We start from the raw sequence: 13,934 nt of genomic DNA on the forward strand, positions 1-13,934 counted from the left end.
TTTTTGACTTGATGGGCACCAGCCTCTTGTCCTTAGCTATCCCTGCCTTTATCTCCATTTGCCGGTGCTTCCAGAAGGGACGTGTTCTATCAAAACGCGTCGAAAACGCGTCAATGGACGCGTCTCGGCAAATGCCGACTATGGCTATCTGGTTGTGTGTTGCGTGTGGTGCACTTTTCTCGCTCAGTATCACACTTTAGTTGGAGTAAAAATCGGAATATATTCTTTTAGATGTGTATAATTCCATCCTTCCAGTTAAAATTCTCGATTTGTGTCCCTCTCCTGGTTAACCTATCATCTCAGCCCTCTGAACTTGGTCTTATAGCACTTACAAGGCAGTGTATCAAAAATTGAACTGGAAGGATGGATTCTATATAACATCAAAGAATATCCAAAGATTTTTTCGCTATTTTAAAATGTCTGCTCGTCCCGAAAAGTGCACCACAAGCTGTAACCAGCATTTCGCCCGTGTGGCTGAAGCGTGACGCGCGCGGCGGAGTTCGAATTTGGCAGGCGTTGCCGACTCCCACTCTCATTGTCTCGATACCTATATCAGCGCGGAAGAATGGCCCACGTCTGCGTCGGACCGATTCGGTCGGCTCACCTCTATGATGGTCCCGGAAATAACCAAGGTGTGTGCGATCGACCTTCCTGAATGTTGTCTCAACCGCCGCTTTTTCAGTGGAGTAAGTCGTCGACTATCCCTTTATCACTGCCTCGATGGGCCCTCCAGTCCTACTTGTCTCATGCACATACCGAGGAGCGATACGGATGTAAAGTATCTTGCGGTCAGCAAAGCCCTTCGGCTTGACCCGTGATTTACCGCAAAGTTCCTTGGGCGCTCTCTCCCAGCAGTGGTAATCTGACACACCTTCTGGCAGCTCATGCTGTGTTTCATGCCTGTGCCTATCTTGATATGTTGGTTAGGGATTAAGAGCTGCTCGAACGTGGCCTCCACATCTCCTCGTGTTGTGCCGGAGGTCCCTTCTGTCCGTGTAACCTCTCGCATCCATCGAGCGCGCACATATATCAGTAAGTAGATGTCTATTTCAAGAATCAACATATCAAACTGGGGAGCTTCCAGAACCACACTAGCCTTAAGATTGTCCCATGTTCGTCCTTCAGACAGATACTTGCTCCCTCTCTCTCCCCGCGTCGTCTGGTGTCTCTCATGCCTGCCTCATCCTCGGATATCGCGTATCAGTTTGGCGCCGCTTTTCTGGGCGTCATAGTGGGGGCGATGTGAGCTAGCGATCTACTTGGGACCATATCAGGCTTTGATGCGTCAATACTATCAGTCTCTTTGGGATCTCCATATTGCAGACCTTCCTCTACTACAAGACGTATCGCGAGGATAAGATTTACTACAAAGTGACTGTGGGTTATGTAGTATCTCTGACTTAAAATGAAATTCACAGCGCCTTAGGTCGCCATTCTCTGGTAAGAAATAGCACGTCTGAGTGGAACGCTTTCCACTTAAAGATCTGCATTTAAGCTTTCTCGATGGATTGCATCTCTCCTTTTCCGTCCATATGATCTTCAACTATCTAGTCAAGAGTGCTGGTGCCCCTGACCCAGCAGATACAGTCGTATGGTGAGTCAGTAGCAAGCATAGTCTCTTCTGGGTCACTGACGAAATTGCAGGAGTCTGAAGGTGAGCTGATCGCAGCTCCCGGCACGTACCGTCTAACGTGTCTCAAAGGCCTTAGGCGTCGTGAACGTACGTCATTCCATTGACAGAGCACTTTCTGGTCTAACGATCTGCGTATAGGTGATTATTATCTGGATGGTGCAATGGTGAGCAGCACGCGGCGAGTACATGCTAGAAAATCTTTGAAATCCATTTGCAGCTTGTATTCTCTTCGAGTGTGGCAGTGTGAGTATATCTTAGAGGGCGATTGCCATTCCTTGCGACTCATGAACCACAGTATCCAGCAAGACGTCTCAAATTCAGTCACACAACCGCACAACACGTCTGACAGTAGGTTACCCATTTCTTTTACAAACCGTTCCCGCGCTTAACCGGCTAATTCGCCCAAAGCTCGCAATCGTCTCGTTGGTGGCAGTCGCGGCTCTTGGTATGTCTGCTTTCAGTGACCTCTGTTCTTAGCCCTCATGTTTCTATGAAGCCGTAGGATGCGGTCAGTCGATGCGCGGACGCTGATCTGTGCTAAATATCAGTGCTGACTTCGTCTTGCACAGCGTTCATAGCTGAAGTGTGAGTCTTCCCTTCATATTGCACCCGACTCCTTAACCTACCGCATGTCGTCAGTACTCGCCTTTCAGACCTCACAGTTCACCATGTAAGTCCCCGCGACACGCTCGGCACCATGAGACCCAGTTAACACGCCCACGCCCGTAGTGGTGGTTATACACCGGAAATGCCACATCCGCAGCGCTGGATACAATCCTCGCGAGCATGATGGTTGGTCTACTTTACCGCTTGCGATGCCCTCGGGAGAGGCTCGAGACGCCTCGAAGGTATGTCATGCCTCAGAATACAGGTTGATTGTTTCTTTCCTCGCAGTTACTAGATCTTTGTCCCTTCTGTCTGCCCTCATCCAGTACTGTGTAGGGTCAGGTTTATTGACAAGGTGCGCTTCCATCGACCACCGACCACTGACAACTACCGAACCACGAGCCTTTGCAGCGTCACTGCAATTGTTATGGTTATACTGGTACGAGCCTCTGCCGATCGCTTTGTTCGATATAGGTCCTTACGCGACTACACAGTACGCCGTCAAGTCCGACAACTTGGTGTACCTCGCATTCGTCTTTGTAATCCCGAAACGTATGCCCGGTCTCTTTGAACACACGACTTGAGCGTTAACTAATTTGGGACGTGCAGTCTACGTTAATTCCTTCATAGCCCTGTGAGTAGCAATCACTCACTGGCATGCGAGTCGTACTAGCATTGGAACTAAATCGTCCGCGCAGGTTGAACGCCCGCAATCATCTGCGCCGCTCCTTCGAGCAGTCGCCAGTCACTATCGACTTGCCAAATTTGCACACCGGTGGACGTCAGTCATCGGTCCCGAAAGGGACCATCAACATCGACAGGCTAGAGATAGGCGTGAGCAAGCCTGGAGGTAATCTGGTCAGATGTGAGATGATACCTTCAGATAACACCAATGCTGACTATGCGTCCGACAGGTGACACAGCACATAGATATGCGGGAACGGTTCGATGAGCCATTGCTCATCGAGGACGGTTCACCGCTCTCAGCGGACTCGCACTCACCGTGAACTCGGTAACATCAGTATTCCCGCGAAATCAACCCCCGTATAAATTCAGTGTACAGTGTGTAGACTAGTAAGGCCTTGCTGGAAGTAGCCGGGGGTATGGGGACCTCTAAGTCAATGAAAGAACCAGGAGATCGATTACAGTATTAGCTCTTGCCAGTGGCCTTGCATGGTAGAGCCTCGTCGCCCTTGCATCCGAAGTAAATCACATTATACTGTGGGCACTTATGACCCTGGATATGCTGCGTATACATATCTAGCACATCCCATCAACTGCGTCGGGAGACAAGGTTCGTCCCTGCATGGGCATCCTTGCCTCCCACATCGATCTAGACATGAAAGCATAGGCGATCGTCCGGCCCAACAAGGGACGCGTTTGGGGGAATCCGGGCTATGAGACTTATTATTCGGACCCGTACAGAACAGAGGCCAGGATCAGGCAGTCGCGATACCAAGTGGGACAGACTCGCGGGTGTATCCGATATAACGATTTGCGGGCAGATATAACGGAATGCCGCCTCCATAATAATACCCCGAGGCTTCCAGAGACCAAGACTTGCCTGGTTCACCCTGCCCCCCAAACAGGAGATGTCGACGAAAGGTAAACGCAGAGCAGAGGATTCGGAAGCCAAGAGTCGCAAGAAAAAGTAAGACGCCGAGCATCATAAACCAACGTAGGATCATTGTGTTGATCTTCTACACGTAGGGCTAAGCGCGACGAAGAAGAGGACAGCGCTGGCAGCGATGAAGACGGCGGAGTCGAGGAAGGCACGGCAGTTTCACTGTGTACAGTTGTGCGGAAGACTAACACCGCATTCAAGATGAGCTAGACGCCCTGGACACGAGCAACATCATAACGAGCGGAAGGAGGACCCGCGGCATACGCATTGATTACACTAAAGTACCAGACGCGATCAAGAGCGATGAGGAAGACGAAGACGAGGAAGAAAAGCCGCGCAAGTCGAAGACCAAAGGAAAAGAAGGAACGGCTAAGGGCAAGTCGGCGAGTTCAAGCTCTACATCAAATAAAGCTGCACCACCCAGTAAGAGCGCCAAACCCGCGAGTAAACGCAGGATTCAGGAAGAGAGCGAGGAGGAGCTTCAGGACAACAACGACGAAGAAGAAGAGGAAGAAGAGGAAGGCGGCGATGGCACTGAAGAGGAAGAAGAGTAACTATATATTACAATTGTGCATTTCGATCATTGTACCGACTGCGAGTAAAGCGAACATCGTCTCTCCCATTCAACCCCACATTGCTAAGAGCTGGTACTGGTCGCTCTTGCGACGAGTTTCGCCCTACAAATTTCATAGCTTTGACCGAACAGCTAAGCCCCGCCCTCTCTCGAGCAACGGTCTTATATGTTCCTACATATGCTCGTTCAATCTCAAGGATCAACAAAGGTCAATTCCCGCACATACCTTGTACGCCTGTGTGACCTCTGTCTGGTTCAGAGGTTCCGTCTGCACTTTCTGCCACAGAGCCTCGTAGACATTCCCATCATATACGCCGAGCGCACTATAGAACACGACGTCCTCGCACATGATTGAAGAGCAGCAAGGAAAGACGCACCTGTCCAGCTCCCAGTCAGTGAACCCGAATGCATCTGTTAACCCGATAGCCTCAACAAGGAGAGGCTGAAATAGCTTTGCAATCGCCGTCCGCAGTTCCCTTGCTGCGGCTGCAGAGACCAGGCCGAAAGACATCAAGTCCACTAAGGCCGCTTCAGTCGTTATGAGAAGGTACTATGCCAACCACATAAGCGAAGAACTCTTCTGCACGTCCATTTACAAAATCGCAGCACTCACCAGCCGTAGCAAATCCCGCATGATCTCTCTCTCGCGAGGCTTGAGCTGCAGCGCCGACCCAATTGCACCTAACTGAGCAGCAACAATAGCTTCCGCAACCGCTGTCGCCACTCTCTGGTCAGCGCTCGCATCCTTATCCAGATCGCCCCGCTTTGCGCGGTCTTCCACCACCTTCGCCGCTCTCCACTGCAGTAAGAGCACGAGCGCTTCGAAGCTCTCCCAAGACGCCGGAGTCATCTGGGGCGTCTTCGCACCGGCTACCACACGGAGATATTCCGCTGACACGGATCGATCTCCGTTATCCCTGCGCTCGAAAGCCTTCAATGCCGCCCTGACCACCTGCTTGTCCAGCACATAATTATCTCCCTCGGCGCTGACCTTGCCCTCAGTACCGAGCAGATGAACTCGGTCGACGGCTGACTTACGTGACGAGCGGTAACTGTTCAGCGTACACTCGGCCCAAACCCGCGTAGGCGCTGTACCCGTGCCCGCCCATCGCCCTCCTCGCGTCCTCGAGATCGCGCACAGCATGCCTCGTGGCCAACGACTTCAGTGCGCTCGTGAGCGCGTGCATGTCCGCGAGGGTCGAGGTGTCGCCCGACGCCAGACGTGTCGTGGTATCAGCGAAAATGGTCAGCTAGGGAGCACGGGCTTTACTTCATCTAACGGAGGGAGAGGCAGCGAAGTGCTTACGAGACGTCGGCCGAGGAGGATGAAGACGTACGCGCGGGCAAGAATCGGGAGCAGCCGATGCTGGACGGAAGGGTACGAGACCACTTGCTGCTCCAGCCCTACGGCGTCTGGATTGCCTTGCCGCCGGACAGTACTATACCGTATCGAGACGGTGGCAGCTGCGCAAGCAGGTTTGACTTGACTAAACACCCAAACACATGCATTACGGATGAAGCTCACCTTTTGCCATTACCCAGCCGCAGCTACTGATAAAACTAGAGAACTCATTTTCACCCATTCCGATGCTTATTACTATCTAAGGCGGACAACTCACTGCGCACGGATATACATCATCTACCTTGCCGATCAACTTGCAATCTCATGGATCGTTACGTGGAAGCACTCACGCCTCCGTAGCTCATCTTTGCATGGGGTGGCTTGATATACTCACCCTCAGGCGTAACCCCTGCGAACTTGGATAGCATGTTGTCCCGTGGTATACGGACGTGCTCAAACCGCGCGTAACCGTTGTCTGTAGATGCGTAACCTGCCATAGCTTTGGGACCTACAAGATCGATTAATCGACGGACGTCCAGGAGAAGAGTGGGTATCGTTACTACTGACCTATGTCACCGATGGAGATGCCCGGCAAAGGCTTGTGGTCCTCTGTGTAGAGTCCGTGTGTCAGGAGGAGCCGTAAAAATAACGGATCAATCAACCCTGCACTAACCCAGGGACCTGAGCTGGAGGAAGAATAAATGCGGCCCATGGTCCTTTCCGCCAGGGAGGATCAACCTCGCCTGCAAGACGCCGTGCGTCGCTGTCTTTCCGAGCGCGCCGATCCACCATTTGCTGCTGGTCAGCGTGGGCGAGTGGATGTCAAACTCCTGCGTCTCGGGTATGTACGTTGCGGTAGTCTCGAGCGCGGGGACGTTGGTCCCGTGAGCGAGCTCGGTCTGCAGATAGCAGCCCAGGATGCCGCGATGCTGTATTAGAGGTCCGTACCGGGATATGAGCGAAGGAGATGCTTGAGCAAAGAACACGGGCTCGAAGGCTTAGGGGAAAAATCTGTGAGTGCTCATGGATCTTAGACGAAGGGGAGGATGAACCTAGGTCATGCAGAGTCATGGGTATGTTTTCGTCGACCAGACGAGTCGCGAGCTTGGTTTCTTCGTCAGACCAGCCTTCTTGGTCCTTAAGCTCGTATATACGTCTGGTCATGGCCAATGCGCGCTCGTAACGCTCTGTACGAGTCATGTATAGCCTTGTTCGTATCAAACGGTGGTTCCAGTCTCGGTCGCAGTGCTCAGTGACGGTGTTCTTACCGGCGGGACTTGTTAAAGGCCGGATCAGCTTGCATGACACGAACAATCCTGGCATGCGCCTCCCATGCATCTCGTCCACCTTTGTATTCAGTCAGACCATCATTAATACGCTGCCATGTATTGAAAACACCTCACTGACCGTACATGAGGCTTCTTAAGCTGCCTACGTCCACAGATCCTCGCCTTCTTGCGACGGTCATATCCAGCTTCGTTTGCTCGACCGCGCTACGCGGTGCGGGCATGATCGTAGGTAACCACGCGTCCATAATTCTATGAATTTGCTTCGCTATAGAGTCAAAGTCCAGATGAGAGTGAAGAGATGGATGCTCGGGTCACTTAACAACCTACGCTGTCAAGCCGAGCGCTCAGAAGAAGGTCAGGAGGTTCTGGGAATCATATGATTCTTGATACCTCCCGATGCATATTCACTAACCAGACATGAGGCCTGCAGCAGAAGCTATCGGGGCTCACGGGAACCATACCAGGGAGAGAAAAGGCAAGTCTTTCAATTGCAAGTCAATGTTTATCTCTGTGTATGTTGAATTTCCAGCGTTATTAGACGGACCTTACCGTGGGAACCGAACAAGGACCACAGACACTATAAATTGCACCGGCAAATAGCCACAGAACCTGACAATGACATTGCATCCATCTCGATCGATTGACGAGCCCTTTCAACTGGGAAGTCTCCCATGTGTATGCTCACACCTCTAATTGCCTGTCTTTTCTTACGGAAATTAGTCAAGTAGAATTGTTAAACCAAGGCGACCAGCAGAAAAATAAGAATGCGTCGAATTCGTTTAATTTCCTACACCAATAACTATGCCTTTTCCTCCGTCCGCCATCTGGTCCTCAGCGCTCAGCCTCAGGTCCCGACGCCTGTGCGTCGTTTGGCCTTGATAGATCCGACGTCAGTAGAAGCGTCGGTGTGGCTATGTTTCATGCCTGAAGGGGAAATGCACGGCAGACACGTGTGGTTGAGATCAGTTCAACACTGCAGTCCACTCTTCTTGTCATGTCTCGTACTACTAGGCGCTCTCTGCATTCCCAACATATCTCTTTGCTGTCTGGCGTTTTTGGCGCAGAATAACACAAGCACCGGGTGCTGCTTGTCATTTCTATGAATTCTTCTAGATATAGTATTTGCCCGATATCAGCGAAGTGCGTGCGTCTCCCCGCTTTCATTGAACCTTGTCCCAAATTTATTTTCTCTGTCAGAGACTCTGGGGATAAACGAGTGGTGAACTGCGCCGTATTTGACACCCACGGACATCTGCGATGGACTGCCCGCTTCTCGTGTGGATGCTTTCGCTCAACCGCGAAGTTTCGATTGAGGTAAGCCGGTCAGTCCCCGCCCGCCACGTCTGCCTCTCAGCCGCGATTAGGAATACAAAGAGTGCTATGAGCTTGTGAAGCAGTGCGTCCCACATTTCAAGATCAAACATGAGCCAGCGAACGGGGAGTCGTTTCGTGAGCACCCGCAGTCCACCTCCTCCATCACGTCGCACTCACCGCCGAGCAGGACAGATTGTGAGTCAAATGATGCCCCTGCTGATGATGCGTCACCGCCGGGTGCCGCGGTCGAAGTGGAAGGACAATGCGACGCCGCTGGGGAAGCACTGGATTGAGCAGGTGCGTCCGCGCTTCATCGCACGGGCATCGGAGGGGCTGACGGAGCGCAGGACCCAGAGGGCATGCACCCCGATCGATGGCTGCGCTCGATGATTGGATACAGCCTCGCGTACGAGAATTCGCTCGTTGGCATGGCCATGGTCCAGGGGCGCCAGCGCGAGGTCGTCAATATTGGTATTGGGATCAAGCAGCTTGCGGTCGAGCCGCGCGACGTGACGGTGAAGGCGTACGCGGAGTCGCTGTCTCATAAGGTATGTGGCGCTTGTTCGCGGGCGGACGATGGTGGTTGATCGAGCCCTCGGCGTCCAGCTCACAACTCTTGAATTGTCCTTCATCACACCCGACCTTGCCGACGATGTCATTCTCCGCCGACTGTGTATTCTCCTCGCGCTGAAACAGGCGTACATCAAGGCCATCGGACAGCCCATCGGGTTTGACTGGTCACGGCTCGAATTCAATATCCCGCAGGAAGAGGCCATGGGCGACGGCGCACCGCTGCAGGGCTGGGAGTTCAGGATATTCCGCTCGGTTCTTGGCGTGAAGCGGCGGGGCGTCTTGATTGAGGAGACCTACCAGTGCGTGTCTGCATTCTTCCGGGGCACGAAGGAGAGCAAGTTCGTGTGGCACGATAACCAGAAAGACTTGGAGAGCTGGGTACAGTTCATTAATATCGATCAGATGATCAAGGTTATCCCCAAGTTGACGGCTTGACGTGCTGCGGTGTGTCTTGTCGTTCCCTGCCTTCATGAACTTGAACCCTCCTCGCGCATTGTACTATAGCAGTTCTCTAGATGCTCCAGTTTCTTATCAATCTCTCGTCTGTTGTCCCACTTATCTCCAGTAATCAGTCGCATGTATTCCGTACCACATTTTGTATTGTCGTTCAGATGTGCTGAGATAAACGCCCAGGGCGTAAGTCGTGCTTGTATTCACCATTGCGCAAACCGGTCGGCCGAAGGCTTGCCAGGTTGATCACCTACCGTCGCCAACGCATCTTCACGCTCTTCCCTCAAGTTCTTGTCAGTCTCTGTTCCTCCTGTCCGGATTCAAAGCCTTTCGCACTCGCACGATCTTCTTGGTACTTAGACTCCGATTGTCCCCGCCTTTCAACGAGTCTCCTGGATGATCCGGCGCTGTCCATCGTAGGCTGGCTTCTTGCTCCGATCCGCATAGTGGTCGCTTTTTTCACTTGGGTAGATGTGTGACATCCCAAGGCGAGTCCATCTTCGACCGGAGACGTGTGCGTAGACCATGATGCATAAGTGCTCTTGCACCCCGAAGTCTGCTCGGTCACTCTTTGAACCAGCTCAACGATGCTCAGCATGCGCTCAAGGTGGGCAGGCTGTGGAACGCGTAGAGACGCGTCGCGACGCGTCTTGAGCACGACCACAACGTTCCCACGGCCTTCCTATCTTGAGTGCGGCCACGATGTCGATCGGTGTCGGTGTGCCATCCGCTCCCTCAGAGTCAGACGAATAATCATTGCCCGTGCTCTGTACCAGCCAGGGGACTCATTGGGTATCCTAGCGAATACTATGCCAAGGTCGAAGGGTATCCCACTCATACTGACGGCCGAACAACGTAAATCGAGTGGCTTATCTCGATATTTTGAGCACATAGGATGATGGCACGCGCACAGGCTTCTTCGCGGTCGTCTCACATGGCCTTTCGGAGAGCTGCTTATAACTGACCAGCCGCGAAATTCCTGTCCGGTCTAGGTCTTTTTCGTCCCATGGCGCGACTGCAGGCACTACTGCTCGGTTCATACGGGGTGAGCAGGGTGTTGGGGCAGACATGGTGAGTTGCTACTGCCCACGGCTTGCATCATAGTTATCCTAATGTCGGAATTATAGGTGCGGTAAGGATTACACTGTAGGTTCGCCGATTATACCGCCAGGTGGTGAATTCCCCGCTCCCGCAACGTCCACGGAACCGCTCCTGGCGCTCCGATGTGCTCCAGCTATCAAGCCATACTTGGAAGAGGATGCTTTGACTCCAGCCGCTATCATCGTGGATTCGCCTATTACCTACCAGCAGATTAGCGGAGCTAGCCCTATCACGCTACCGTCAAATAGTCTTCTCGGCGACTTACTCGTTACTGTTACGGCGAATGGCAAGTTCCTCACAACCGGCGTCGTTCCGCTGAACGCCAGCAAGGTGGAGCTGCCGTTCTCCCTGGTCGGTTTGCAAACCCAGAAACAGGCATACGATGTATCCTGCAGCGCGACGTACTCCCCTCCTGGCGGGGCTAAGCAGACGTTTGAAGCCGGCACCGCTCTTTCGTATTTGCCCAACCCAGAGACAGGTTCTGTCACGAAGATGGACTTGCGCTCTGGTAGCTTGTTGGCTAAGCCGGCGAACAATCCTTCTGGTCCTTACGGCCCTGTGTTCCCGCTTGGGTTCTATACCAACTGGGGAGGCTATTTGGACACGAATTATAATCTCTCCTTCATAGACGATATCGCGGCGAGAGGGTGAGTCTCTCATGGCACAGCGACAGGACTGGGCTAAACTACTTTGCTAGATATACAATTGTAAATAACAGTTTACCTGGTCATTGTATGTGCCCGTGCTGACGCGTGTCCAGGTGCACCCGGTTCCCGACTACGACAACTTGACTCAATTCAGCCTGGTTGTCGATCGTATGGCGGAGGTGGGACTGTATCTGATGTACGATATGCGATGGTGCGTATGAGTGTCGTTTGTCTGGGATTCCCCTGTCTTAGCTGCACGACAGGGATTACCAGAACGCTACTGCAGTCACCGAGCAAGTGAACATGTTCAAGAACCGGTCCAACCTTCTGCTCTGGTACACCGGCGATGAGCCAGACGGCAGCGGAGACCCTTTGAACGCCACCTTGAACGCGTATGACCTGATCTACGAGCTCGACGGCTACCACCCCGTTTCCCTGGTCTTAAACTGCCAGGACTATCACTTCACGGAATATTCCTCTGGCGCTGATATAGTCATGCAGGACACGTATCCTATAGGCATCAATGCTACGTGGTCGGTGGAGTACCACACGGAATGTACACCGGATTACGGGTGTTGCGGGTGCGATAATTGCGTTGGTGATTTCGAGGATATCTCGAATCGGATGGACGAGTTCCGGCAGAGGCTGGAGGTGCTCGGGTGGGACAGGACGAAGGCTTTGTGGACGGTCCCTCAGGCTTTTGGCAATGCGCAGTGAGTATGAGGAGCGTATTCTCTTCGTGCTCTGTTTACGTTTAACAACATAGGTTCTGGAATCGCGTGCCTTCTGGGAAAGAGTGGGTGGTCGAGAGTGTGCTCGGGATCAACCATGGAGGCCTCGGTGAGTCACATTTTGGCACATACGTGCCGAAGCTCCTATGCATACTAAACCGTCACAGGTGTTGTACCCTGGAACGACCCCACGACCACGGACATTACGAATTCAGCGACTATTCTCGCCAAGGCGCTCCCCACCCTCGAGGCCTTCATTCTCTCGCCTTCCGCGACGTACAAGCAGTCCACCGCCGACCGCGTGGACGTCGGCATGTGGACTGTGGGCACGCAGACGCTTGTGCTCGCTACTAATCTCAATTACTTCAACGCCACGCTGGATCTGGCTGCGCTGATCCCTGGATCGCTGGGGCAAGTCACGGAAGTGTTCAATAGCGGGGCGACGTATTCGAACGGGCAGATCCAGCTGGAGTCTGTTGGGACGGGTGGATTTATGGTTGGCTTGTGACCGATTGTGACATAGACCGGACAGACAGGATGCATATGCATGGCTTGCAGACCGTGTATTCTGGACCTCCGGAGCCCTGCAAGGGGCTGAATTGCCTTCAATCGGGGTCTGAGTATTGCTTCACGGTCATTGGCAGTATACTGTATACGGTCCCTCTTCGGAGATTTAGCTGGATAATTCCAGCTTAGTATCTGATACATCATGACCTAGTTTCGGGCACCTCGGGTGCAGCACCCTAACGCGGTAGTGCCTTCGGAGCAGTTTGGCTTGATTATCGCAGCGATACCGAGAACGCACGGCCGACTGACAGAAAGTCCACGTAGCCCTATAGCCTAGCCCTATAGCCCTGGTCCATGGCCCTCGGAGGGCTATAGGGCTATGAGGCTACGAGTCCGTAGCCCCGGGCCACGGGGCTATGAAGACAAAAGTGGACGGGCTATGGGAGTCCGTTACGTCTATGGCCCGGAGCTATGTGACAAGGCCGAAGGGTTCCACAGTGTATATATACTGTTGCGCGAGGTGCATTCGACGCCCTCATAGACGACGTAGGGCGCTGTAGACTACTTTTACCCATACAAATTGACTGTACTGCAAGATCTATTTATGTATTGAAGAATAATGGACTCGATAAACGATACAGGATGGAATCTGCAGCTCGTCGCGTATGTGGCATACAGGTCTCGCGCTTAATCGCGCACCCTAACGGGCTCAGTGTGCGTCGTACGTATGCGTGGTCTGACATGTCACCCTTTCTATGTACTTAGATGGAAAACAGTGGAGAACACTGTGACTCGGTGTTGAGGTCTACAACCGTCTGAAGTTTTCTGGAATCAACGTGCACATACGTGACAGCGGCAACACTATTAGTACTACACAACTTGATAACTTTGAAGTGGGCGTGAGCTACTGATTGCGGTTTCATTGTTAAATGTTTTCATTGACCAGTACTATACGTATTTCATAGGTACTATATAACATATTAACACTGTACCTACATGCGCGAGGGGGTCGAACGACGTGCAGCGCGTCGGAATGAGCATCAGTATATATACTCGCCACATTCACCGCTCTCGCTCGATGTTCTGTGACGATCAAAGGGCTCGCTTGCGAGCGCCGAGAGGTCCCGAGGGGGGCAGCAAGCCGGCTTGCTGTCCTACCCCAGACAGGGCTAAGAAGTTACGAAGTCTATGTAGCCCGATGACAAATGGGCCATGGGCCATGGGCTATAGGGCTACGTGGACTTCGTGTCAGCCGGCCGGGTCCTCTGGCGATACCGGCGTCAAAGGGTCGAATACAGGAATAGATAACTTGGATTACCGTAAATAATTATAGGCCGAGCCGGAGGCGTGAGACTATTGCCGGCATGATCCCAGACCTGACATTTACTGCTTTCGTCCTTCGATTATCTCGACATTTGAGTATAGGCGCCGTCGTGCAGACAGCACAAGCGATACTGAACGACACCGGACGATACAACGTGAGTCGTTACAGCAGTGTTTTGTGAAATACAAGCACTTACCATCCGCTTGCTGTATCCGACTT

General features: G+C 52.7%; 5 protein-coding genes across 5 annotated transcripts; 4 read left to right on the forward strand and 1 right to left on the reverse strand.

Moving 5' to 3' along the window:
• Positions 1 to 1,171: 1,171 nt before the first annotated feature.
• On the forward strand, positions 1,172 to 3,284 carry GLOTRDRAFT_138688 (uncharacterized protein; the record flags this gene model as incomplete). Its single annotated transcript, XM_007867806.1, has 19 exons — positions 1,172 to 1,242; positions 1,299 to 1,377; positions 1,427 to 1,440; positions 1,496 to 1,594; positions 1,645 to 1,654; positions 1,703 to 1,720; positions 1,772 to 1,797; positions 1,851 to 1,876; positions 1,929 to 1,981; positions 2,042 to 2,078; positions 2,130 to 2,141; positions 2,203 to 2,218; positions 2,273 to 2,303; positions 2,363 to 2,481; positions 2,576 to 2,678; positions 2,734 to 2,791; positions 2,849 to 2,873; positions 2,938 to 3,097; positions 3,154 to 3,284. The coding sequence occupies 19 exons, from the start codon at positions 1,172 to 1,174 to the stop codon at positions 3,244 to 3,246; spliced, it is 1,050 nt and encodes a 349-aa protein (XP_007865997.1). The 3' UTR covers positions 3,247 to 3,284.
• A 523-nt stretch (positions 3,285 to 3,807) lies between these two features.
• Positions 3,808 to 4,574, forward strand: GLOTRDRAFT_111072 (uncharacterized protein). Its single transcript, XM_007867807.1, has 3 exons — positions 3,808 to 3,890; positions 3,950 to 4,011; positions 4,065 to 4,574. The coding sequence occupies exons 1-3, from the start codon at positions 3,832 to 3,834 to the stop codon at positions 4,415 to 4,417; spliced, it is 474 nt and encodes a 157-aa protein (XP_007865998.1). The 5' UTR covers positions 3,808 to 3,831; the 3' UTR covers positions 4,418 to 4,574.
• GLOTRDRAFT_76220 (peroxisomal oxidase) lies at positions 4,550 to 7,481 on the reverse strand (the record flags this gene model as incomplete). Its single annotated transcript, XM_007867808.1, has 15 exons — positions 7,396 to 7,481; positions 7,187 to 7,333; positions 7,048 to 7,126; positions 6,832 to 6,986; positions 6,453 to 6,776; positions 6,347 to 6,388; positions 6,130 to 6,287; positions 6,057 to 6,076; positions 5,963 to 5,997; positions 5,744 to 5,901; positions 5,481 to 5,687; positions 5,051 to 5,428; positions 4,815 to 4,987; positions 4,664 to 4,760; positions 4,550 to 4,609 (listed from the first exon to the last, which is right to left on the reverse strand). Exons 2-15 carry the CDS (start codon positions 7,311 to 7,313, stop codon positions 4,550 to 4,552), a joined length of 2,013 nt encoding a protein of 670 aa, XP_007865999.1. The 5' UTR covers positions 7,314 to 7,333; positions 7,396 to 7,481.
• A 605-nt stretch (positions 7,482 to 8,086) lies between these two features.
• GLOTRDRAFT_76224 (uncharacterized protein) lies at positions 8,087 to 9,627 on the forward strand. The gene is made up of 6 exons (XM_007867809.1): positions 8,087 to 8,208; positions 8,266 to 8,382; positions 8,433 to 8,517; positions 8,570 to 8,679; positions 8,730 to 8,930; positions 8,989 to 9,627. The coding sequence occupies exons 2-6, from the start codon at positions 8,326 to 8,328 to the stop codon at positions 9,388 to 9,390; spliced, it is 855 nt and encodes a 284-aa protein (XP_007866000.1). The 5' UTR covers positions 8,087 to 8,208; positions 8,266 to 8,325; the 3' UTR covers positions 9,391 to 9,627.
• Positions 9,628 to 10,411: 784 nt separating this feature from the next.
• GLOTRDRAFT_116097 (uncharacterized protein) lies at positions 10,412 to 12,392 on the forward strand (the record flags this gene model as incomplete). The annotated part of the gene is made up of 7 exons (XM_007867810.1): positions 10,412 to 10,476; positions 10,533 to 11,153; positions 11,204 to 11,213; positions 11,267 to 11,364; positions 11,417 to 11,866; positions 11,920 to 11,993; positions 12,052 to 12,392. 7 exons carry the CDS (start codon positions 10,412 to 10,414, stop codon positions 12,390 to 12,392), a joined length of 1,659 nt encoding a protein of 552 aa, XP_007866001.1.
• Between the last annotated feature and the right edge of the window lie 1,542 nt (positions 12,393 to 13,934).

This window comes from Gloeophyllum trabeum (assembly GCF_000344685.1).
Source record: "Gloeophyllum trabeum ATCC 11539 unplaced genomic scaffold GLOTRscaffold_00006, whole genome shotgun sequence".
NCBI lineage: Eukaryota > Fungi > Basidiomycota > Agaricomycetes > Gloeophyllales > Gloeophyllaceae > Gloeophyllum > Gloeophyllum trabeum.

Coding starts and splice junctions, on each gene's coding strand:
- GLOTRDRAFT_111072 (XM_007867807.1), top strand. CDS start 3,832: ATGTCGACGAAAGGTAAACGCAGAGCAGAGGATTCGGAAGCCAAGAGT. Junction 3,891..3,949: donor GCCAAGAGTCGCAAGAAAAA/GTAAGACGCCGA, acceptor TTCTACACGTAG/GGCTAAGCGCGACGAAGAAG. Junction 4,012..4,064: donor AGACGGCGGAGTCGAGGAAG/GCACGGCAGTTT, acceptor ACCGCATTCAAG/ATGAGCTAGACGCCCTGGAC.
- GLOTRDRAFT_76224 (XM_007867809.1), top strand. CDS start 8,326: ATGGACTGCCCGCTTCTCGTGTGGATGCTTTCGCTCAACCGCGAAGTT. Junction 8,383..8,432: donor ACCGCGAAGTTTCGATTGAG/GTAAGCCGGTCA, acceptor AGCCGCGATTAG/GAATACAAAGAGTGCTATGA. Junction 8,518..8,569: donor AGCGAACGGGGAGTCGTTTC/GTGAGCACCCGC, acceptor ACCGCCGAGCAG/GACAGATTGTGAGTCAAATG.